The sequence below is a fragment of the Neophocaena asiaeorientalis genome, unplaced genomic scaffold (genome assembly GCF_003031525.2).
Source record: "Neophocaena asiaeorientalis asiaeorientalis breed wild unplaced genomic scaffold, Neophocaena_asiaeorientalis_V1.1 scaffold182, whole genome shotgun sequence".
Lineage (NCBI taxonomy): Eukaryota > Metazoa > Chordata > Mammalia > Artiodactyla > Phocoenidae > Neophocaena > Neophocaena asiaeorientalis.
The window spans coordinates 5839021-5865087 of record NW_020174648.1 but is presented as its reverse complement, the minus strand read 5'-3'; the positions used below and the strand labels follow the sequence as shown (position 1 = coordinate 5865087).

General features: G+C 38.9%; 1 protein-coding gene and 1 pseudogene across 5 annotated transcripts in view; one reads left to right on the top strand and one right to left on the bottom strand.

Annotated features, from left to right (window-relative positions):
• Positions 1–26067, top strand: part of RABGAP1L (RAB GTPase activating protein 1 like) — a 668427-nt gene that overhangs the window by 509304 nt on the left and 133056 nt on the right. For 4 of the 5 annotated variants that reach the window (XR_003005040.1, XR_003005039.1, XM_024758766.1 and 1 more), the window contains exon 19: positions 20455–20583. Coding sequence is in view for 3 of the 5 variants with exons in the window: in XM_024758766.1 (XP_024614534.1) it covers positions 20455–20583 (129 nt within the window). In the remaining 2 variants the exon portion in view is untranslated. Of the gene's footprint in view, positions 1–11552; positions 12229–20454; positions 20584–26067 lie in introns of those variants that run through there. The other variant, XM_024758769.1, reaches the window with a different exon arrangement.
• LOC112408913 (male-enhanced antigen 1 pseudogene) lies at positions 8394–9203 on the bottom strand (annotated as a pseudogene).

The following is a 26067-nucleotide window of genomic DNA, read 5'->3' as shown; positions in this document are numbered from 1 at the left end:
AGAGTCCGTGAGCCACAGCTATTGAAGCCCGTGCTCTGCAACAAGAGAAGCCACTACAATGAGAAGCCCATGCACCACAATGAAGAGTAGCCCCTGCTCACCGCAACTAGAGAAAGCCCACGCGCAGCAATGAAGACCCAATGCAGCCAAAAATAAATTAAAAAATAAATAAATAAATAAAGGCCCTGAGGCAGGAAAAGCTTTGTATATTCAAAACGTATATTCAAAACAGAAAGGAGGCCATTGTGACTGGAGCCTAGTGAGGAAGTGAGCAAGCTATAAAGAGGAAGGAGATGTGGTCAGAGATCGAGGCAGTGGCCAGTTCAGCAGAGACACATAAGGAATAGAAATGCATTGGCATTTGGGTAACATGGGAAGCCAGTGTAAGTTTTAAGCAGGAAGAAATTTGATATGATTTATGGTTTTAAGACATTGTTTTGATTCAGGAATTCTGGTGTGTGGAATGTGGATTGAAAAGAGGAGAGAATAGGGCTTCCCTGGTGGTACAGTGGTTAAGAATCCACCTGCCAATGCAGGGTACATGGGTTCAAGCCCTGGTCTGGGAAGATCCCACATGCCGTGGAGCAACTGGGCCCATGTGCCACAGCTACTGAGCCTGTGCTCTAGAGCCCGCGAGCTACAACTACTGAGCCCATGTGCCACAACTACTGAAGCCCGTGCACCTAGAACCCATGCTCCGCAACAAGACAAGCCACCACAGTGAGAAGACCGTGCACCACAACGAAGAGTAGCCCCCGCTCGCCACAGCTAGAGAAAGCCCACGTGCAGCAACGAAGACCCAATGCAGCCAAAAAATAAATAATATAAATAAAAAATTTAAAGAAAAAAAAGAAAAGCAAGAATAGAAGCATGGAGACTAGTTAAGATGTTATTTCAAGACCAGTCAGGAAATGATGGTAGCTTAGACCAAGGTAGTGACAGTTAAGATGGAGAAAGAGGACAGATTTAAGATAGCTTTGTAGATAGGGCTGACAGGGCTGACTTATATTTAGATAAATTGGATTTGGAAGGTTGAGGGAAAGTGAGAAATCAAGGATGTTGTAGAGATGGAGCAAACTGATTTTTCACGTCATGAGCAAATCATTTATTTTAGCTATGATTTTACTACAGCACATTATGAGAATGAAGTGAGATCGTGTATAGAAGCAGATGGCACAATGTCTGGCCCACAACAGGAACTTGTGAGATTTTTATTTTTACCCCCACCTCAGGACATTTTCATTAGGAATTTATATTCTCACATTACCATTTATTTAGGTCACCAAATTTCAAAAGCAAATGATTAGAAAGCCCATTGGTGAGTATTATATGCAATGCAACCATTCATCAACTCAGTAAGCATTTCCTGAGCTCCTTGTATAGATAATTACTGTACTGAGTGCTGGAAAAATACTAGTGAGTGAAGCTAATGCAATGCCTACCCTTATGGAACTTTCTGTCTGGTAGGGTAGATTAATTTCCCTAACAGTATAATTATACAACTAGTTATTAAATTACATCTGGGATGATTAAGAATATCAAGGTATACTGTAGAACATCTCTTCATGACTTCTGTATTTCCCTAATTTACTTCATTTATTCCCATGTTCCATCTTGCATATGGCTACCAGTGATTCCTAAACCCATCTCTTGGCTCCATATTCTGTTTCCCATGGCCTATGGAACATCTCCAGTGGATTACCACATGTTCCTCACTAACTGCATTCATCCTCCATACTTTCCTGTCCCCAGTGCTTTCCCTATCAGTTAATATCTTTACTATCACGCCAGTTTACCAAGCTAGAAATGTCACAAATGTTAATAACATTAGCAACTTCATAATATTACTATATTAAACCTCATTTTCTTCATAAAAATTAAGACTCAAAGAGGCTAACTTTACTGAAATCATGTAGCTAATTAGACTTGAAGTTGTGGGTTTTTTTTTGAAGTTGTGGTTTTAAATCCAGGTAAAGAGGCTAACTTTACTGAAATCATGTAGCTAATTAGACTTGAAGTTGTGGTTTTAAATCCAGATCTCTCTGACATCTTAGCTTTTGTTTTTTCCATGACATCAATTTGCAGGATTGTTAATTTTTTTCTTTTTTTTTTTTTGCGGTACACAGGCCTATCACTGTTGTGGCCTCTCCCCTTGTGGAGCACAGGCTCCGGACACGCAGGCTCCGCGGGCATGGCTCATGGGCCCCGCCGCTCCGCGGCATGCGGGATCTTCCCAGACCAGGGCACGAACCCGTGTCCCCTGCATCTGCAGGCAGACTCTCAACCACTGTGCCACCAGGGAAGCCCCAGGATTGTTAAAATTTTTAAAGGAAAAATAATGGAGGAAAACATTCTAGAAAGAGGGAAGAACATTTTTAAAGGCTCAGAAATATTAAAGTGTCAATATTTCTAATCAGAGAAATGCTTATCTACCCCTCCCATGAATAATAATCATATTTTATCCATTTTGAATGCTGAACCATTTCAACATACACTTTTGGGATAGCCACTATGTGTTAAGTAATTGCCTCTGCTAAGTTTTTAGGACAAAAAGGATAATACATGATACCTATCTCTAAGTGCCTTAGTAGGGGAGAAGGACCCTAAGTGTTGATTTCAGTGCAGATCATTAAAGTACAAGCCTGCAAATGTTATGAGACAGACAGCAAGGGTGGAAAGAGAACAAGCGGGAAGGCCATGTACCCCAACCCTAGGATTGAGGGAGGGTTCCTGCAGGAGGTAATACCACAGTTTAGTTTTAATGAATTAGGAAAAGGTGGGACTTCCCTGGTGGCACAGTGGGTAAGTCTCTGTGCTCCCAATGCAGGGGGCTGGGTTCGATCCCTGGTCAGGGAACTAGATCCCACATGCATGCTGCAACTAAGAGTTTGCATGCCACAGCTAATGAGCCTGCCTGCTGCAACTAAGACCTGGTTCAACCAAGTAAATAAATAAATAAAAACAAATTAGGAAAAGGTAAGTGAACTAGAGGGGAAAAACAGTTCAAGAAAAGGAGAAAGCAAGAACAAAGACATTGAGGTATGCAGTTACCTGGTGTGTGCAGGGGAACTTCAAGTAACTTGAGTATTGCAGCTGGTAGACGTCCCAGCGTGTCATACAAAGGGGTGAGCTCAAATCAGTAGAGATGGGAATGGAGAAGAGGGGATAGTTTTGAGAGATGGTGAGGAGGTTAAATCAACCAGACTTGAATGATAGGGTTGAGTATGGGAAGTGGAGGTAAAAAGAGTACTCAAGGATGACCCCCAGATGTCTGCTGGTATAATTGGGTAGATGAGGACACTCTTTGCTAGGATAGGAAGTGTAGGAGGAGGAACTGCATTGGGGAAGAAATGGTGACTTTGGACATGCCGGGATTAATTTGCGTGTGAGGCTGCGTTTATCCAGCAAGGAGATAGATATACAGATTGGGAGCTCTGGAGAGAGGGCTGATCTCAGGATTGGGTTGTTCAGTAGTAGTAAAAAAAGAAAGGTATGGAGAAGATCACCAGTGAGCATAAGTTTTTGCTTTGTTTTTGTCATTTCTTTTAGAACCAAGACACATTAGTCCCTCTATGTATTCATAGTGACTGGACTGTGAAAATCCTGTTGTTTCCACTGGACTAACTTGATTAGCTTTTAGGATCTAGCCTGTTTAACTCTACCTCCTTCATTGTTTCAAATAACTCAAATTAGATTTAAAACACTTATATAGCAGATGTGTAAATTATAGTTGCAGTTACCACTTAGTAGCTACATGATCTCTGGCAAGTCACTTAACTTTTCTAAGCTTAGGTGTCTCCTATGTAAAATGAGTGTAATTTGTTGTTAAGATTAATTGCAATACTGCATACTCTAAGGGCTTGGCATAGTTTATGGCTGTCATAGATACTAAATAAATGGTAACTATTATTATTCATACTTTTAGTCACTGAAATATTTACCAAGACTCTGTGGTGTATAAGTTGTTTTGTTAGGCCCTGCTTGGAACAAATATGCGTATGAGGTAGAGAAAGGAGCCCACCAAGCAGGAAAGACCTGTACACACCTGTTCACTTGTTACTATCATCATACAAGACATCTTGTATAGGAGTGCTGAGCTCACAAGGGAGGTGGAGAGGAATCCAATCACGTCCAATGAAAGTGGAGGAAAAATCACCTCCACTCTCACCTGTTTGCTACCTCTGAAAGTCTACTGAACCCTTTTGAAGCCATGAGTGGGAGGTAGGGAGAGGGAAATAGTATGGCTGTACAATCTATCACCATCTTTATTTCAGAATATGGACTTGTCTATTCAAAAAAAAAAAAAGAATGTCCCCATCTTGACATATTCATTTTGTGGAGACAAATTCACTTGCTAATACATGGGCTGACCCATATAACTCCTCCACTGAAAATACTATTTTTCACAGAGACAGATGTTAAACTACACCTAGCATTCTATGTAACACGAAGATGCCAAAGATAGCAAATTTAATAGAGAACTGGAGATGGACCGTGGGAAGGAGGTAGAGGCAGTTCACAACTTATCAAGATGAATATAGCACCTCATTATTTTCAACAATGACAACACACACATACACACACAAAGGTAAAATGCTGATCTAGCTTGAGAGCATCAAGGAATAGTCTAGATTCCATGTCATAATTTTAATCTGATCAACTTAAAATTAAAAAACAGGCCTCTGCTAACATTAATTTATGCCTTCTGCTTAAACTTGGAAATAAAGAGGAGCCTCATACAAACTGTCCAGAGGAGCGGATAAATGAAGTGAGATAGGCTTCCATTGTTAAGCCTGCATCGCTAACATGGCTTCAAAAAAGCTGCTGTTATGTAGACACTGTGACGGAGCGGCCAAGGATGTAGCTTCTCTGTTTGACTGAAAAAGAGAGGGGCTTCCCTGGTGGCGCAGTGGTTAAGAATCCACCTGCCAATGCAGGGGACATGGGTTCGAGCCCCGGTCCGGGAAGATCCTACATGCCACAGAGCAACTAAGCCTGTGCACCACAACTACTGAGCCTGCATCCTAGAGCCCACGAGCCACAACTACTGAAGAGCCCATGCTCCACAACAAGAGGAGCCACTGCAATGAGAAACCCACGCACCCGAACAAAGAGTAGCCCCCGCTCGCAGCAACTAGAGAAAAGCCCGCATGCAGCAACAAAGAGCCAACTCAGCCAAAAATAAATAAATTAATTTTTTAAAAAAAGAGACGGTGCTTCACAGTTAAAAATTACGAAGGCAGATGTGCTTTATTATCACAGGTGTGTGTTTAGAAGTGACTATTCTCAAGGCAGGCTTTTGGAAGCCTCCTCTCAACTCAGATCTAAGAATCTTAGGTTCTTTCATACCAGATGGCAGGCACAGGCTCCGGACCAATTCCATGTGGAGTAAAATGGTGGAGCACAGTCTTCCTAATGAGATAGTTTTTTTTTAATGGGCTACATTAATTGAAAGAGAGCAAGTTACAGAGCTGGAAATGCTAGGTTCTCTGCTGTGTAGCAGGGCTCTGGGATCTTGGCTTCCTGGCTCTACCTCAGACAAGTTTTACGATTGTGAGCAAGTCACGTATCTGCCGCCTCACTCTTTTCATCAATAGGACGAACTTGTTAGACTTTGATGTTTCTAGGGTCTAACAACGTTGCATTATTTCATGATTCTGTTATCATATCTAGAGTGTCGAGCATGTCAGTGATGGTAATATTGAAACTTTATTGAGAGACACTGTCCAAGAAAAGTGTCTCCTTGGAGCAGGAAGTAGGACAGTCTAGAATGGTGCAGAAACCAGCTCATAGGAGGCCTAGTTAACACCAGGGATAATTAGCTTCAAGAAAAGGAAACTGTGTTCAGATATTTTAACTAACATCACATGGAAAAAAGTCGACCCATTCTGTGTTGTTATAAAGTATGTGCCTCAGGTGAGTGACTGGAAGCTTCAGATTTCTAGCTTACCATAAGTAGTCCTTTTTAAACAAATATAAATGTCCAGTAATAAAAGTAGGCAGCCTTTTCAGCTAATTGTCAATGAAGATAAGGAAGCAGAGGCAAAATGACTAACTCTCAAAGAGACTGTAGAAGAAGTTCTTGCATTAATAAAGGCATTGTTCTTAAATCTGATCACAAGAGTAGGTAATAAGGTAATAGTGATACTACCATGACTATTCAGAATGTTATTAAATTGCTTTTGGTGGGGGAAAGTTCTCTCTTCTATTGAAAAACAGAAACAAAACAAAAAACTCCTTTAAAATAGTTATGCTTGAAGTATCACAAGAGGTCAGAACATTCCTAAAAAATTAGTAAGTCTATAATATTTTATAGGAATCTTTTTTCCTTTTGAGTTCCAACAGTCTGGTTACCTGAAGTACCCACCACGGTGTCAGTTAATTATGTACTTTCTTATTTTGAACTCTAATTCCTCAGTGTGTTGAGTTCCAACTATAAGATGATGAGACTCATTTCCTTGTGATATAACTTGTATGCTCAGTCTCATTGACATTTCATTTTAGCCTTTTCTTCAAGTAGCTTGAATAATGCATAAAGTTAGAAGAAGCATCTGATGTACCTTTCTACCTCCAGAAGCATATAGGACAGTGCTGAGAAGAACCAAGACTTGAATGGCAGAGTGTGAGTTGCCTGGGATTCTACAGTACCAAAATACCAGACTACTCACTGTGTCACCTTTATTTAACCTGTTGGTTGGATCTTAGGAACTTGCCAAATTATTGAGGGCTCATCTTTTAAAAAGTAGTCTAGAAGACAAAAAAGAAATAGGCAGAGAATTGAGTTTTTGCTGTTCTACCTCTCCTAGTTCAGAAGAGCATGGATCCTTTGCTACTTATTATTAGCTGTCTAAATCTTAAAGGTGAACTGAAGAGGCAGTTGATCTTACAGGAGTGTCTTTTATCAGTGTTTGGCTATGGCCACAACAGTGAGAGGCCCGCGTACCGCAAAAAAACACACAAAAAACCAAAGATTCCATATATATGTGTTAGCATATGGTGTTTGTTTTTCTCTTTCTGACTTAACTTCACTCTGTATGACAGACTAGGTCCACCCACCTCACTACAAAAACTCAATTTCATTTCTTTTTATGGCTGAGTAATATTCCATTGTATATACTGGCAAACTCTTTTTCTAATGTTAATACATCCAGAGTCTTTTGTCTTTCTAAACCCTAACCCAGATGAACAAAATGCTTTTACACTTGCTCTCCTCTTCTCCTGACTTCATAGAAAGAATGAAGGAAATTACTGGTTATCTGGTACCCACCCTGTGCTAGGCACTATGAAATATTCCTTTACATACATTAACTTATTAAATTTTCAGAGCAACTTGACTAGGTAGGTGATACTGCCTTTTTACAGAGTCCCAGAGAGTAGTAATTTACCCATGTCTTTCAGCCAGTAAATGTGACTAAAAGATGATGTAATAAACAATGCCCTGCTTTGCTCTTAGAAATATGTTTAATTCTCATTACTCTTACATTTGGGTCCAGGACAGTCCCACTAGTCTAAACCCACTTTTGTCTGTATTCACTGTGGACAACAAAGACATGATTAGATCATAGCACACAGTGTGTTCCTCCTTTTACAGTGTCCACATCCTGCTTTATCTCTGTGTTTGAATGCCTCCTGGATTTTAAGCTCCTACAGATTGGAAAGTGTTTTCCTTTTTCACCTTTGTAACCCTTGAAGAAACTACTTCTTGTGTTACTGTGCACTTACTGTTCTTAATTACAGTTCCATAAATTAAGTCAAGTATCTTTTCACTTTACAATGGAAATCTATTTATGTCCTGCACATGTCCACAATCAGTGAGTGGAGTGGCTCAGGTAGAGCACTCAAGCTCAGGGCTCTAATTAGCACTGCACCACCATCTACCTGCTTCTAGCACTCCAGAGTGAGGCTGCTGTTCTTTAGACCATGGCTTTGGGACCACTGCCTTGCCCTCTTTACCTTTCTCTCACTCTGCCTCATTGGATCATTCATCCAAATTTCCCATATTATCTTCAATTTGCTGTTGAACTTCCTTCATAGAGATTTTTTTAAAATCTCCTTTATGATAGTATAAAGAAATATGAGAAATCATGTATTATTAACTGGTTAATTCAGAAGAGTTTCTTTTCTATCATTAGTTTCATTTTTGGACTACTTTATAACTCAAAAATTTATCTTTGAGTTATAAGTACACTCTATTTATTGCTGAATCTGATCAGCAATAAATAAATTACTTGGGGAGTTGGGGAGGCATAAGGGGAAATGCTCACTGAGATTACTCACTCTCGTAGGGCTTCAAAAATCGCTAGAATACATTCTTTCTTTTTGCCAAGTGATATTCTAGAAGAGTTATTTTACCTGATACTGATCAACAGCCTGTTCTCAAGGGACAACCTGAAAACACGACCAGGGTTGGAAAATTATGGAAATTTTGAAGGCAAGGATGATGCTTTCTTTCTTTTCTTTTATTTTTTGGAAGGGGGTGCTTTTATTCTCCATAGAGTGATACATGCTAAGGTGGGTTGGGCTTGGGCTGATGTCCCCATTTGTATAGAACTGAATTAATAAGTCTCTGAGAAGAAGTCTGGTTTACCTTGATGTGGAAAGGGGGGTGGGAGCATGGGGATGAACATTACAACCTGGGATATGATCAGCCCTGGAATGCAGGGAGATGAGGCAGCTCTCAGTGCTGTCATTGGCAGGCAGGGGACACCTGCCAGGCTCGGAGGGCCTTCTGTACCACATCTTCCCACTGGGCATTTGATATCACCTCCTTCGCCCTTTTCACCAACTCTGCATGTTCTGGGTCCATGACTGTAGAGTTGTGGCTGCTCAGTGCTGTAGCTCCCTCCTCATCTTCATCCTCATTCTCTGCTGGCCTGTCCCGGGAATGAAGCCCTAGGGCCTTAGTTCCAACCCTGGACGTCAGCAGCTCCATCTTCTGCACCCCGCACTGGTGCCAGCTCTGCCCCTTCTGGTTCGGGGTCTTGGTTCAGGGGCTGGTAGGAGCAGCTAGCTGGACCTGCCCCCATTTCTTCCTGTTCTTCCTCAGGCTCTCCACTCCTCTAATCCCCAGTGCCTTCTATAGGCCCCTGGTGTGACAGTTCCTCAGCCTCATTGGGGTAGGTGTGCCCTGGACCCTGCTGCCGAAAACGACTTCTTCCATCCCAGCAGGGCCCACTCAGAGCCTGCAGCTGAGCCTGTACCTTTTACCTCCTCAAGGATAATACGTATTTGAGAGGAAGGATAATGGAGAGATTGGGAAAACTGAAACACATGACCACTGGTTTGTAGTGCCTTTTACACAGCATTTTGTTAAATGAACCTAAATCTTTTAAGTGTAACTTTGTTTTGCTCATTAAACTATCATATTTTAATTATTACATTTAATATTTAGTGCATATAGTTTTAACTTCTTTTGTGAGCATCAGAGCCAAACCAGTTCCATAGTCTTTTGATTAATTTTTTAATTTAATTCCTTTTGGGCAATAAATTTTTTGTTTCTGGTTTATATAAGTAAAAAAAAAAAAAAAAGCTTCTGCTAGTGGTCTTTGAGACCAAGTCAGATGGATGGAAACATCTACCCTATCTTTTAAAAAAAATAAATCATAAAAAATCCTATAAGCCAAGGAGTCACTGAATTTTTTCTTCATTTGCAAGTCAAAATGTCCCTTGCTCTTCAATGTAAAGCTTCTATGGCAGTGCTTTTCACACTTACACAGCAGTAGCACAGTCTTTTCAAACAAAATCTCATGCAGAACTTCACTGTGTAAATAAGATGAAAATGGAGCTGTTGTTGCTGATGGGGGGAGGGCAGGGGGCTCGAGTAATGAGAGACCCAGAACCTCTTCCCTCTTCCCCACTTCTGGCTAAACCAACTCCCACACTGGGTAGCCCATAAGACATTTCCTCCAAAATCTCAAGGATCTGAACTTTATAAATATATTTATATATATATATATATATATATATATACACACAACACACACACGCACACACATATATATATACATATCATATTCTAATGGCTTTTATCATTGTACATTAAAATCTTTACTTTGTATAGGTTCAGGCGGACTCCCAACCACTGCGCCACCAGGGAAGCCCATGTATAGGTTTTTAATAAATCATTTTTGGAAGAAATAGAAGGCCTGACAGCAAAATATAAATACCTTATTCAAGATATTTTGTTAATTAATACTTTAAATGTTTAACCCAAAAAAGTTTTGTTCACCTGAGGTTTTGGAAAAATAAACCAAACAGTATTCTCTTAAGGAAGGCAGTATTTCCCTTTATCCCCAATTCTGTAATTAATGTATTTCTTAACCAAGATCACAGAGGTATGCTGATAAATGTTTCTATTTTCTTACTTGCAGAGATCTGTAACTTACCAAAATAGGAAACTAAGACTCAGAAGGAACTTCCTCCAGCTGTCTTAGCCCCACTAGTCTTTGCACCATGCTACAGCTTGCATGAAGAAACTGGTCTGGTATCCATATGAGACCAACTACAGAACAGTAGCTCCAAGATTCTCAATATATAGTAGTTAATTGTTAGGATAAAGTTAAGAAACTACCCTTAAAGGGGATCTTGTCCTTCTGCCTTGATTTGGCTAAAACTGATGGTTCACATCAAGGAAATTAATATAAAACTTTAATAGTAAGATTGTAAAATTTTAAACTGTGAATAACTCTAAGTTATACTATTACAAGGGAAGGATTAGACCAGAATGCATCAAAACAATGTTTTGAACTATTAAGTGAGTGTTTATCAGTCTTTAGGTTAGGAAAGTTATTTTTGCTTTGAGAATCTCAACTTTAATAGTTCCTTAAAGGTATACTCTTATTATTATGTTGTAGGTTTTTATGCTTTATCATATTGTGTATTTATAAGAGTCTTCATTTTTGCTATGTTGTACACCTGAAACTTACATAATACTATACATCAACTATACCACAATAAAAAATAAAAATACATTAAAAATAATCTTCCTTTTAATTGCAGCTAGCCTTCCCAGAATGCTGAAATACTTCTGCATATCCTAGCATTGCAAAAAGTCATTATTGCATAAACACTTCAACTTGAGGGCATGTAGTTTCTTGGATGTTCAGTCCTTGCTCTTCTGTCCATACTCTATCATTTTCCCCTAAGCCTCTGCTCTGTTAGAGATTTCAGTAATCTAACAAGGATTGGAGCATCCCACTTTAAATATGCAGTAAAAAAATCAGACTTGTATCTGTTACCATTATTAGAAAGCAAGAGTGAATAAAGGTCAGCCTTTTAGCTGGCAGGCTGCCTGATTTTTCTGTGAGCATCACATGTTAGGAGAAGCTAGCTCATCTGTCTGTGGGTTTAAGATTCAACAGCATAAGCTGTCAGCCTAACACTGATTGAAGGTGGACTGGGAGGGGAAGCGCATCTGTCCAACGGCTCGCCATTGGCTTCCTATTACAGCATTCTCCCCCGAGACAAACTCTGCATGCTCATTCACCTACCTCCTTCTCTTCCCTCCCCTTCCTTCCCTACCCCTTCATTACTGATTCACAGCGAGAGGCAGCAGCAGCAGAGGCAGCAACAGCAGAGCCGCTTGTCACGAATCAAGGATTGCAATGAGCTCATCCTTTTCTCCTTGCAGCTTCACAACTGCCCTGGCTTCCTGGCTCCTGCTCTTTGCTCACACACACACACACACTCACTCTCTCACATACACACAGCACACACACACACACTCACATGCTAGACCCTTCTAAGCAGCTTGTCCATTTTTACACATGTATGTGAACTCTCCTGCATCACTCTTGGCCATTTTCTTGCATTCGCTTGCTTTTGCTGTTTTTTTATTTAGATCAGCATTTGATTTCATTTCCAGTCTACTTTGGGGCTCTTGCACAGTAGATAATTTAGCCAAAATGTTTTTCTTGTGGAGACGTTAGCTGGCAGTTCCCACCACAGACTGGCTTGTGCGTGCTCCTGGGGAGACCTAAGCCTGGCTCCCCTCCCGCCGCAGTTCTCAAAATTGTGGATAAGAGATCCAGCTTTCTCATTCTGGATAACTACTTACTGCTCATGGAAGAAGGGGTGCCCTGCCCAGCCCCAGCTGCTAAGCTCACAGCTCCTGTCAAAAAGTCCCAGGACATGCACGACGAGAGGAACAAGCTGGTGAATGAGTATGCGTGTCGAGTGCTGGAACTTCTGGGGATGGGGCATCGTCTGTTTGTGCCTCGGCTTCTGGCGGTGAGACTGTTTTTCATTGAACTTCATTTGTAAAGAATCTGCCACCCTCTGTGAGAATTCCCTGTATCCCTGGAAGAGGCTTGCGGTCTCCTGTCTCCTTCCCCTTCTCCCCACTCTACCGAGAAGGAAGTGCTGAGTGGCCACAGGCATGGGGCTCTGTCCGAGCCTGGTCCGTGCCACTCCTTAATTGGCTAGAGGAGATATGGCTCTCCTCTCCAAGCCCACGTTAGTGGCATTATCTCTGTGGCAGCCAAAAAAAAAAAGGTCTTATGGCTGGCCAGGCTCAGCAATAAAGCAGAATACCCAAGTGCTTGATGGATGCATTCTGTTATTTCTGTCTCCAAGGGGTTAAATTTTACACCAGACGTTGCGACTTATCTAGACTATGCCTGGTTTGCTTTCTAACCTCTCCATTTGATGGTCAATTTGGTTGTGTTAATAGGGAATTTTGCCCCTTAAAAATCATTGGTTAGGAAATTACAGTTTTCTCTCCTGGAATGTTCGAACTGTGTATCTATGAAACAGCTTAAAGCTGTTGGGTCTGTGCTGAGTCTGGGAAGTCTGCCTTGCTTGTTTTTTGATTTCCTGAACAAGAGAAAAATCACCCTTCTGCACTTCCTACCAAGGGTTAAAATTAAATACCCACAATCACTGGTGCAGTGTTTCTTTTTAGTGGTTTGAGAACTATACCTAGCAACTGTTCTATAATGTGATTGGTCTGTGGTAGTCCTATACCATTATTTGGTAATTGGGCAAGAATAATTTTGCTTTGTTTATATTATACAATGGAGTTTAATACCATTCTAGACTGTTCCCTCATTTGGTTCTCTCATATTTGAGTCTTTTTCAGAAGTACAATATTGACTGAATTTAACTCTTTTCTCTCACATATCTCCCTCTAGTATAGTTCATCTCTGTTTATGCTTATGTTTACAATTATTAATTAAGTCTCATGTATCTATTTGCATGTAAATATAATCTCTCCTGTATCATCATAACAGACATGTTAGGTAGCCGTGCACCTAAGGGATTTCTCACCCAGAAGAAAGTCTGTTTATCATTGCAAGGTGAAGTTAGATGCAGTGACCAGCATACAATTATAAAGAAGGGGGTGGTATATTTTGAGAAATATGGTTCCTTTGTCATTTAAGAAAGAAGAGCTCAATATATATGTTTTAATGCCTAGGTGAGGTCATCAGTGCTCACTTGAATTTTGTTCCCCTGAATCATAACATTTTTTTCTTAATAAAGGAGAAAACTGAAGATTCATGATTCTATTAGAAAGGAGTTTTTTGTTTTTGTTTTTTAACAGTGAAATAAAAAGCATTTTTTTTCAGGAGCTTTGACACTAAGAAGTGCTAAAATATATTTCAACCAATTCTCTGCCTCTCTTTGAGGAATCAGTTTTTGGTCTAATATTCTTAAAGACTGCTTAACTTTGTGTCTCACGGGCTTCTACTGATAACTTTACAGTGATCCGGTGCTGCCTATCTTTGGCATTTACATTTTCAGTGTTTTGAAGGAAAACATAAAATTGATAACTAAGAATATCACTCATACTAAAATCTGCATCAAAATCCGGATGACTCTAGTGTAAAACGATTGTCAACAACAAAACCCATAAGCTTCACAAGCTTCAGATTTGTGGGAGGTCATAGATATCTATATGTTGCAACTGTACAAAGTCGGCTTGGTTGCTCAGTTAGGTACCTGAGGTGGTGGTACAGCCCTCAGGTTGTTTTGGGCTCTAACACTGCAGGTAATAGTGCCATTTGCACTATATGTGACAAGTGTGTGCTGCGTTGTGTATAGGGCCATTTGGAAATCTCTGACTTTGTTATACAGTGTTGTATTCAAAAGATTGTCGATAGAACTAGGGTACTCTATATTCTGAGAAATCACATGCCCTTTAATTAGCCATGTGGCTATGAATTGGGATCAGCTATCCAATGAGTTATTGCTCAAAGTTTAGCATGTGTACCAGAGGGAAGTACAGTTGTTCAGCCTTGTGTTATTGGACTGGCTAATGATGTGGGATCAGCGGCTAATCTGCACAGGGTAATCCTAAGAAGAATCCTACCGCATGCAATGTTGCAGTCTTTCCATTACCAGTCAAGAGGGCAAGCACTGAAGTTTAGGTTTTGGTTTTTTTTTTTTTGCGGTACATGGGCCTCTCACTGTTGTGGCCTCTCCCATTGCGGAGCACAGGCTCCGGACGCGCAGGCTCAGCGGCCATGGCTCACGGGCCCAGCCGCTCTGCGGCATGTGGGATCTTCCTGGACTGGGGCACGAACCCACGTCCCCTGCATCGGCAGGCGGACTCTCAACCACTGCGCCACCAGGGAAGCCCGAAGTTTAGGTTTTTAATCATGTTTTAAATATGAATGTGTGTGTGGGTTAAACACATACAAATCCCTTATTTTACTTTTAAGATGCCAGTAGTTTTCTTCATATAAGACAAGTTAATTTTTTTAATGAAACTGATCAAATAAATGAAGATTTACCAAGACAGTGTTGTAGATTTGGACTTTGAGCCTTATTTATTGTTCCCTGATTCACAGAGAGACCATCAAGCTATGAGAACACCAAGCACATTTGGAATTTTTGCTTATTGTCCTTCAAAGGTACACCTAGTAAAGAATAATTTTCCTTTAATAAATCAAGTACAAGTACTCCATTTTAGATTTTACCACAAGGCATAAATTCTGTGTGCAGACTCACCAAACACACGTTTCTTTGGTGAAATTAAAATACCAAAGCAAGGGATATACGTATCCTAGATACCAGCTAAGTAATGTCCTCTTCTAAAAGCCTGTGCTTCCAAATGATTCTCAGACCTCCAGAAACATTTCTCAATGGAATGGAAATCCTGTTAGACACTATAACTAAAGGAAGAAAAGCCATTTGTGGTGAATATAGCGAAGGTGAGAAAGAGAAACATGCCTAGATTTTTTTTCAAATAATCCCCTAAAATAATCAAACCTAGATTTTGCTGCTTATCAGAGGCCCGTAAAGAAAGATTTGTCATCCAAGAAAATGAGAGGTTTCGAATAGAAGCATCTGGAGCTAACACTCAAATGTTAGAACTGTTCATTTCCACCCACCCTCCTTTATTTTAAAAAAAAAAAAAAATCACTTTAAAATGTGATACTCTTGCACTGAATTTTTCAGTGGGAAAAACACACTCCAAATGGTATTAGCAGGGGCACATAGCCAGAGTTCATATTCCTCTGTAAGTGTGTGAAATTTGGAGAAAGAGGAAAAACTTTTACTCAGGTTCAAAATCTTCCCTATCCTCCTAGATTTTTTCTTTTTGCTTTTATATGACATGGGAAGTTATCAGATCATTATATGTTGATATCAGTGTTGGCTGTAGTTTCAATCTGATACTCTGGGCACTGTGCACGGTGAATCCAAAGGACTCTCAGGCTGAAGAGGATTGACATATATCTATAGCCAAATGTTCCAGCTGTCCCTCCAGTAACCATTTAAAGTTTGATTTTGATCATATTTCTTTATGCTGTCAAACTGCATCCTAGTTTTGTTTTTTTAATTTGTGGACTTCCTTAAAACATTAATTTTAAGGAGGGAATAAAAGAGCAGAGGAGAAAGTTTCTCTCCCATTTTTACCTCTGTTGTTGACTGCTGCAAGGATTACTCACTGAAGAGAGATGATAACTCTTAAAAGAAGTTAAAGACTCAAGTATAAAAGTTGCCTCCCAAATATAAAAGTCAATTTTGATGCCCCCAATATATAAAAGAATTGCCCCCCCAATTCTGATGCCCCCCAAATATAAAAGTCAATTTTTATATCAAAATAAATCCTACATCTCCTTTCTAATTTGCATCTTATAAATTTTTGACTTATTAATAGTGAGTATGCTTGAAGTAGATCCTTTATAAATTCATGGAACAGATATATGTTGGTGTCTATTGTGTGCCTGGCAATGTGCTTAATTCATTTTACTGGGGTGAGTGGGAAGGATTCTTACATTAACATCCTACTTACCTTTCCCTCTGGATATTTATTTCTACCTACTTGAAAGGAAATAGAAGTAGGACTTGTTTAAATGTTTTTTTAATTATCCAGGTAATCTTTTTATATAGCTCTATTCATAGAAATGAGGAGGAAGTAATGTTACCTTTGAAGGTATAATTGGTAAACATGTTTCCTATCATCACTTAAAAGGATTTGACAGAAAGTTTGGAGAGCAAAAGATAAGTATTAGTAGAGCCACTGATTTTCAAAAGTTATCATTTATTAGTTCTTACTTAAAAGCTGGTAGAGTTCTTTCCTTTATTCTACAAGGGAAGAAAACATGCCTTTGCTTATTCAGATTCCCTAGTTCTTGTCTATATTATCTTCTGGCTGACATTACTTAGCAAATACTGTTAGCAAAGTAATTGCATTTTCATTATTTTACTATTCCTTTACTATTGTTCTGAAGGTAATATAGAAAAACTCTAAGAATTTCCCAGTTGAAGAACAGCCTTTCCAATTTAAATCATTTCTTTCTGCCTGATGGGGTTCTGTGTAGTGAGTACAGATGGATAATGTTATCCAGAAGCCAGCCCAACCTCTTTCGGGTACTTGGTTTGGTTTTTGAAATGTTAGTCTGCCTTTTAGGGGTGTATTTTTAAAGCTTGGGTCTTATCACAAGATCATGTGTTAAACTTCTCTTCTTTGTTGGAGAAGAGGGTTAGCATTCATGCAATTATAAACTCAATTATAACCATTAATTAAGTTAATATCTCCGTAGTCAGCTCATTAATAATTAGTATGTGTGATTGAAGCCATGTTTTAGTTTCATAGAAAGCACCACTACCTATATTTTGGACTAATATTATTACATCAATGCTTGACATTTATGAGGTGTATATATTTAACAAAATAATATGTACAAAGTGACTCAAATTTTGTTAACTATATATCTGTAAGGTTAGGAAAAAAGGACTATAAGCAATGTAACAAAATGTTATACTAAAATTTCAGTATCTGAGCATATTTGAGCAACAGAGACAACTTTCCAAAATGTTGTCCCTTACATTTGTTTTGGGGTTCACAAAATATACTCATATGCCTTAACTTTGTTCATTCTCAAATACTCGAGGTTGAATATAGTCCCACTTTTAAAGTAGGAGAACGGTGGAGAATTATGCAGTACCATGAGTTAGCCAGAGTTGGAATTAAAATGACTATTCCATCCTTTGCAACCTTGCTTGAGGACCTCTAATTGACAAGTACTTCTAGAGGCTAAAATTAGATGATTAAATAAGATGCATTTTCTACACTTGCTTCATGGTTATCAGAGCTCCTCTCTTCAGGGGCTTGAGTTGGGCCAGTCACAGGGCACTCTGAATTCTGGTTTCCAGAGGCTTAACCTGAGTTGAGCTTCAGCCCCACCTGGGTAGGGAGCTCCTTGCTGTACCTCCCCTGAGACTACAGCCTCTTCCAAAGAGCATCTCTGTGTGCCTGGCCATCCCTGCCTGACCAGAGGGCAAATGTCACAGGATATTTGACTTCTCATCTTTAATCCTAATCTTTCTGCTTTTGTATGAACTCAGAGGCTGGACTTGAAATTAGGCCTTGGGCCGTATTAGAAAATTAGGTAACCATGCTGCTGCCTGTGGGCAGTAGACTGCTCCCCACCATTTTTGGGCATCTGTTTGCAGGTAACTAGAGGTTAGTTGCACTGACAATAGAAGAGGTGCCCTTAGAAGGTTTTTGACTAATGAAGAAAGCTACTAATCCTGTTTCGCTACAAACTCTGTAAGCAGCCTGTGTTGAACTTTCCCAACAATTGCCAAAGAGATAATCATCAGAACCAGTATTACAGGTGATAAAGGATGTAGTATGTCTGGCATAACTGGTAGGTGGATGCTTTCTCAGTAATTCAGCAGTTGATATTTTAGTTGAAGAGGCCCTCTTTGGGGCTGAAGTTGTTTCCAGTAACTGCCTTTTCCAACCAAGTTAAGGTGAGATGATAGCACTTTATCATGCTAAATATTCTCTCCACTGCTTATTGCCACCATCTCTCAGTATCTGTGAGGGAGGAAATAAATCTGAGATGTACTGAAGCTTGTTTTTTTCCCTGGCACTATTAGCCTGGCTCTGTCTTCTGATAACTAGTTTGTGAATCTAAACTTGGGCCAACCTAGTTCCCCGTGAAAATGCCTGCTGTGTGAATTAATATATTATTCTATTTTACATGTTTCTGTTTAAAGGGGAGGAGAGAAGGGAAGAAAAAATTATATATGTATAGTGAAAGAGGGGCAGAAGTAGAATTCATTCACTTATTCAGTAAATTTTAGTTAAGTACCTCCTGTACTCTAGGCAGTGGATACAGCAAAGAACAAGACAGACAAATCCCCTTTCCTTAGGACGTAAACAGAAGTGAAACTGGAAAATGACTAGATGGAAAATGACTTGATGGGCTGGGGGGAAGAATTTAAGTTCTCAGAAAAGGCCTAACTCAGATCTTATATTTGTGCTAAAATCTAGATCACAAAAAGTTGTTATCGTTATGAAGATCTGGGGGAAGAATATTCCAGGCAGAGAGAACAGGCAATAGCCTTCAGTTAGGAATGAACTTGGTGTGTACAATAAAACAGAAAGAAGGCCAGTGTGCTTGGAGCTGAAGAGCAAGGAGGGAGATGTGATTCAACATGAGGTTGGAGGGGAAGGCAAGGGCCCCAGATCCTGAAAGGTCTTGTGGGCAATGGTAAAGATTTGGGGTTTTATTCTGAGCACAGTAAGAACCACTGGAGAGCTTTACACAGAAGAGCAACATGATCTGAAAAAGTATCATCTAGCTGCTGTAAGGAGAGTAGATTGTGGGGAGCAAGAGCAGAAAGAGGGGGACCAATTGGGGAGTTAGTGCAGTGGCTCAGCTGAGAGATGACAATGGCTTAGACCAGGCTGGTGGTGATGACAACAACTCATTATGAGCAGGATTCCTCTGACTTCCTTATACTCTTTCAATGCAGTCTTTAAGGTTAATCAGTTTTAAATTTGAATGTAAATAAAGTAATAGTTTGAACTAGCATGTAGATCTGTGATTTCTAGCCACCATGTTTTTTTTTTTGTCTGTTTGTTTTTGTTTGATTTCTGCAGTTTTTGACAATTAAGTGCTGACTCTTAAAACACCTTATTTCTTTTTGTCTTGGCCTACTTCTGTGTACCCAGTCTTTCTCAATCTCTTAATCTGCATCTCAGTGTTTGCCAGCGATTACTTATAGTTGTTTATTAAAATATTTATTGCCTTTCTTATTACAAAATCTTCACTGCAGGAAAAACAGCAAAATATATAAAGAAGAAAAAAATTATAATCCCACTATCCAGAGAAACATTTTCTTTTATTTCCTTTCAGTCTTTTTTCTGGGTATGCATATATTTATAAGTGGTGGTTATTTCTTAAGTAAATCTGGTAAGCAGTAGTTTTCATAAGAAGTTCAGTAGTTAAGTGGTTTGCTTCATTTACTGTTTTATAAGTCTTTAAGATATGGGTACAGGACTTCCCTGGTGGCACAGTGGTTGAGAGTCCGCCTGCCGATGCAGGGGACACGGGTCCGTGCCGCTGTCCGGGACGATCCCACATGCCGTGGGGCGGCTGGGCCTCTGAGCCATGGCCACTGAGCCTGCGTGTCCGGAGCCTGTGCTCCGCAATGGGAGAGGCCACAACAGTGAGAGGCCCGCATACCGCAAAAAGAAAAAAAAAAGATATGGGTACAATTTCTTATTTTCTTCACTTGAACTGCTACTGTCACTAGTCGAAAAGTCATCCTCTCATTAGGTGTTTATTATATAATTCTGCTGTGCTTTGATTGCATTGTCTATGTCTTCAGCCAGCTTTGTAAAATATCCTTAAAATGCCTGCCAAGCTAAAATCACAGATTAGTCCCAGAGTTCAAAGTTTTTCCTTTTCTGGCATTTTTCTTTTTTTAGAGCCATAACATGGTTAGCTTTGCCAAGATCCACTATTCAAATCTTCAGGTAATATAAATTAAATATGTTAGCCTGTTAATTCTTTTGTCACGTCTAGGATTTATGGTGACTTATTGCAGCTTATAGTTAAAGAGGTTAGAAATCTCTTCCTAAAAATTTTGAAGCTCACCTAGATCTTGGCTATAAAAGTACATTCAGGAAAATAGAAATTCCTTTTACAATGTATTCGTTCTGAATGTAGGTTAAAATGTAATTGATGATTCTTGGTGATTATTTTTTAGACCTCAAAGGAAGATCTTCTGCAGGCTGATTTTGAAGGTGCTTTAAAGTTCTTCAGAGTCCAGCTTCCAAAGAGATACAGGGCAGAGGAAAATGCAAGAAGGTTAATGGAGCAGGCTTGCAATATTAAGGTAAGATATATGAATTTATAGATAATAAAGGTGGAACTTGAATGCAGAATAACATGGCAGATTATATAAAACTCTTTCTCAGTATGTTGCTGGATTCTGACTGTTTAAGGTGAAATGGTGTATGACCTAGTTTCTCTCAGACTTTTTTGTCAAGCTGATTTGTATCTATAGTGGCTGTACCTTCTAGTAGGACTTAGAGTGAATTAGCAGGTTCAGGTTGTAACAAGAGGAAGACAAACATTTATCTCATAGGTGGGGCTCTAGAATGGGTTGCTGTGATAGTGGTTTCCATAGCAGCAGACTTAGTATTTAGCTTTTGCCATCTGTTTTAAGATTATTTAGGACCAAGCAAGAAAAGCCTGCTTAGGCCGTGCTTTCCTTTCTCTAAGGGACTTGGACAGCTCTGTCTTGATCTACGCATTTCCATCCCACACCTGACAAATGTTTGTGGATACATTGCTTCTTATCAGATGTCTGATATAAATAAACAAATTTTATAAATAAGTTAAAATAGAAATCTTTATCTAGAGAATTGTGGTATCAAGGTGAGATAGCACATTAAAAAAAAAATGGAACCAATTTACTGATGTAAATTCTTGTACCTTTGGAATATACTAGGGAATCTTCTTACCTAACCATGACAAAAATATAAATTTGTTTTCTGAAAAAACAAAGATCCCAGGTCTTATGGACTTTACATTCTTGCCGAAGGAGAGAGTCAGTAAACAATGAACACAATAAAGAATATATTTAATATGTTAGAAGGTGATAAATAGCTATGAAAAAAGAAAAAGTAGGGCAAAATAAGCAAGATTGGATTGATGGGGAGAAGGAAAGTTATAGTTGTTGTTTGGTAGTCAGAGTAGACCTCATTGAAGGTGAAGGAGATGAATTATTCATGGAGATGTCTAGGGGAAGAGCAATTCAGCAGAGGCAACAGCTAGTTCAAAGGCCCTGGGGCTGACTCATGCCATGTGAGTTGGAGGAACAGCAAGAAGACCAGTGTAGCTAGAATGAAGTGAATGAAAATGAGGGCAATAGGAGAGGAAGTTAGAGAGCTCACAAGGAGCCTAAAAATGTAGGTCACTGTAAGGGTTTTTAGGCTTTGCTTGGAGTGTAGTGAAGAGCCCTTACAAGGTTTTGAGTAGAAGAGTGATAAGATCTGTCTGAGGTTTTAGAGGATTATAGTGCCTACAGTGTTGAGAACAGACGATAGGAAGGTAAGAGTAGAAGTAGGGAGATCAGATAGGGGGTTTGCAGTAACCCTGTTGAGAAATGATGATAGATTGAGCAGGGTGATAATAGTGGGGATAGAGATGGATTGGAGATGGAGGTGGTTGGAACCTGGGTATATTTTGAAAGAGAACCAAAGGGATTTCATGATGTATTAAACATGGGTGTGAAAGGAAAAGAGGGGTCAAAGTGATTCCACAGATTTGGGATTGAGCAATTAGAAGATAGAGTAGCCATTGATTTATTAAGCTCATTTCTTAAAATGTATTTTGACACAGACTTCACTTAAGCATAATACCCACTCTAACACTTTTCTGGTGTAAGACTTGTTTTGAATTTTAAGTTATTTGAAACTAAATTCTAAATGTTTCAAAAGTACAACTCAATGCTGAACGTAAATAGCTTGAGGAGAAAAAGATTACATTGTCTTCCAAATGAACTCTATATTCAAAGAGATCATATTCCAAAGGTATTAAGAAAGATAGACCTCTGAAGTCTTCATCCTGAAATGCACACTTTTAAAGGCTTTATGAGTGATTGTTTTATTTGGCTAAGCCAGGTGACTAAGCATAAGCCACATTTGTCTGTAGACGTTGAAAACACAGTAGTCATGGTGCCTTTGATTGAATTTTATGGGTAGTAGGTTTGAAAGGTAGGCTTCAGCCAGCTGATTGTTCCAGAGCTGTCAGAAAGAAGTACTATAACTTGGGGCAGTGCTGTAGGGATCCATTAAAATACAGCATGCATTTCTAAGAATAAAAGAGTAGAGAGTTAAGAGGTATAGGTAAATGTTTTCGAGGGAAATCTAGAACTGTGGGAAAATAACTGAGAACAAAAAACCCAGGAAAGTGTTTTAAAAATATGAAATGTACAGGGAAAGATTTTTTTCCCAATATAATTTATGAAGCTCCTCAGAGGATGGAGGTAACTAACGATTGTCAAGCCCGAAACGTGAGACATGAGAGACACTGAAACATAAAATGTTAGAAGACAAGTTCAAAATATGATCTGAATGGATTGTTCCTGAGATGAAAGTGCTATGTGCAACCAGAGTGATTTATTTGGTCATGAACAGATAGATGGGAATTTTTTTTAAGCAATAATACGGTTGTTATTGAGTTTTGTGTTTTGTTTCGTTTCTTTTTGTATTATCTAAGGAGAGTACCTTTCTCTTAGATACTTAAAACAGTACCCAAGGGACACCATTTTAATTTATAGCATGATTGTGAGGCTGATGTGAGGTTTAACTGAAAGAAGGAAGACATAAATTGTACAGTATTCAGGGATCGTGCTGGGACTAGAACGTAGATCTCCAACATGAAAATTTAAGATTGTTTTTAAACCAAGACCTACATTTTGAAATAGCTTTTATATCAAGACCTTAAACATACACACGTGCACACACACACACACACACACACACACACACACACATCTGAAGAGATACTTACGCTTACAATGTATGATGCACTCTGATGTTTTTCTTCTACTATTCCATTTTAAACTTCTACCCTTCCCTCTGCTAGTCACAACCCACTACATTGATGTCACAGCAGCTTGCAGTTTTGAAAAAGCACTCAGGCCTGTTCCACTGTCGGCCCCTCCTACCCCTTCCCCATTCTGATATGCTGTAACCCGTGAGAGGTTGTGGAGGATGAGGTGTTACACTGAATAATGAAAGTGGGAGTGTGGTAAGGATGTGAGTCATCATGCCATCATTACAGCAGCATGTGCTGGGAACTGGAAATGTTAGGAAATCATGGACTTACAGAACACGGCTGCATGTTAAAGCATTCACAGACAAAGATGACTGCAGACATGGAACAGGCAAAAAAGTTGGAGCTCATGATTTCTTATCCACAGCCTGTTTAACAATAGAATTTCTGTCAAAGGTAACACATTTTTTTTGGATTTTAATTATTTCTATAGGATTTGTGTACGGTCATATAATCTTGGAATGGACATGTTCTCGTTTAATTATCCTTGAAAATGAATCACTTTCCTCTAGCTTTAAGGAACTAGATGACCCAGTTATTTCAGTAAACTGACTGGTTTTAAAATAAATGCAACTGTTACTGGTAAAAAATAAATTGTTACCTCTGTGTGTGGATAACAGGATTTATTAATAAAGCACATTGGATTGGGTAAATAACTTTATTCTTCTGAAACCCGTGTGACATTAAATATCAAGAATATTTTTCGGTGTTTATTTTTTTCTAATTTACTAACATGACTTTAAATCATTCTGCTATCCCTTCTGTTCCTGTGATCCAGCCAAGCTAAAATGAGAAAATACATTCACCCATCAGACTTTACTTTGAAAAATAATGTGGTTACTTAATATATGAATATCCTGCACTTTCACAGGAAGGCAACTTTGGTTGAATATCGTTATTCAGTTGTTAGCTTATAGTTTAAAATTTTGCTATTGCAGAGCTTCTTAAACTTGGATCTTGGCTTCATGGACTCTGAGTCACTAGAAATTTGACTTTCTTTATATAAGCGTTTAAGCATTTTGTTTTTCCTGGTGAGAAAATATGTAGCTTTTATTAGATTCTTAAAGGGAACTCAGTGACTCAAAAAAATTAACTTTTGTGCTGTGGGATCATCTTAAGCTTGTTAAGAAAATTGATATTTCTTTAGAGTATAAGAATTTATAAATGTGATACCTATATATATTCAAGTTCATATACATATAACCTTTATAATTTTTCTTGATCTGTTTTTTTTTTACATAATTTTATTCAATATCACTCACTTGTATTAGCTTGAACTGATGAAAGTACCATTCTTGTTGGCCAAAAACTGCCAGGTATTAGACATTGTATGTGATTTAATGCAATATTTTATGCCTCCTTATGTTTCAAATAGGTGCCATGTATGTAGATGATGAAATATTAAAAATTTGGCTCTTTTAAACATCACTTAGTGGGCACTGCTCTGGTAAAAATAAAGAGATGAATTAGAAGAGTAAAACATCTATAACACAATTTAGAGTACTATATATATAATACACGTTAGTTCTATGGCCATGTCAACCTTTCCTGAGAATTATTCTCCAAAAGCTGGGAAGCAAGTCTTTTTTTTTTTTTTTTTTTTTTTTTTTTTTTTTTTTTTTTTTTTTTTTTTTTTTTTTTTAAGTTGATTTTTATTTGGGACAGTGTTACAAGTGCCACAGTTATGATGAACCTCATTAGTAGAAAAGTTCATCATATCACTCAAAATATTCTATTGGTAGATCTTCATAATAGAATGTTTTAAAAAGTAAAATAGCCTATTGTGTTTGTATTTTATTAGTAAAATAACTTGAACAATATTAAAACTGCAAAATCTGACATTAAACTAAAACAAGAGAATTAGGAAAGATAGGTCATTTATTGAGTAGCTACTATGTGCCAGGAACTATGCACAAAGACTTCTCAGAGGGAGTAAGATTTAAGATGAGACCTGAAGGATTAGCAGGAATTAAGGAGTATATGGAGGAAGGGGGAAGGAAGTTCCATGCAGAGAATATGCAGAGGCCCAGAGGTAAGAAAAGATGGAGCTGTCCAAGACTTAAGCGCAGTTCATGACTGGAGAATAGGGCTCAAGGACAGAGGGAATGAGGGGAGTAGATAGAAGACTTAGAGAGGTAAGCAGGAGCCAAACAACTGGTACAGAGCCACGTAAGCCTGTAATCCAACGGTAAGCAACTTGGATTTTATCTTCAGACAGGGGCAAGTATTGTGGGTTTTTAAAGAGGAGACAGAAATGATCAGATTTATGTTTTAGAAAGGCTATTCTGGCTGGTGTGTGGAGAATAGATTAAAATGGATAAGATTAGATATTGGTAACAGACCGATTCAGGGGTGGTTGCAGTAATCCAGTTGAGAAGTGACCAGACTATTGTTATGGGCTAAAGAGATGTGGACAGATTCCAGAAATATTCAAGAGATAGAATCAACAGATCTTAGTGATTAAATGAGAGCACTAGGGCAGAGAAAGAGAGCCGAGATCATGCTCAGGATTCTCACTTAGGCAACTTGGTAGTAGTCACTCTATGAAGGGGAACACACAAAGGAGAACAAATTGCAAGGATAGAAGATAATGAGTTAAGTGTTGGACATGTTAAGTTTGTGGTGTATATCTACAGTCTCATATCCAAGTACGTAAAAATATCCAATAAGCAGGTGGATATGGAATGGAAATCAGATCTGAGCTAAAAGTAGGCATTTGGATGTCATCAGTATTTGAACCATGGGAGTGGGTGAA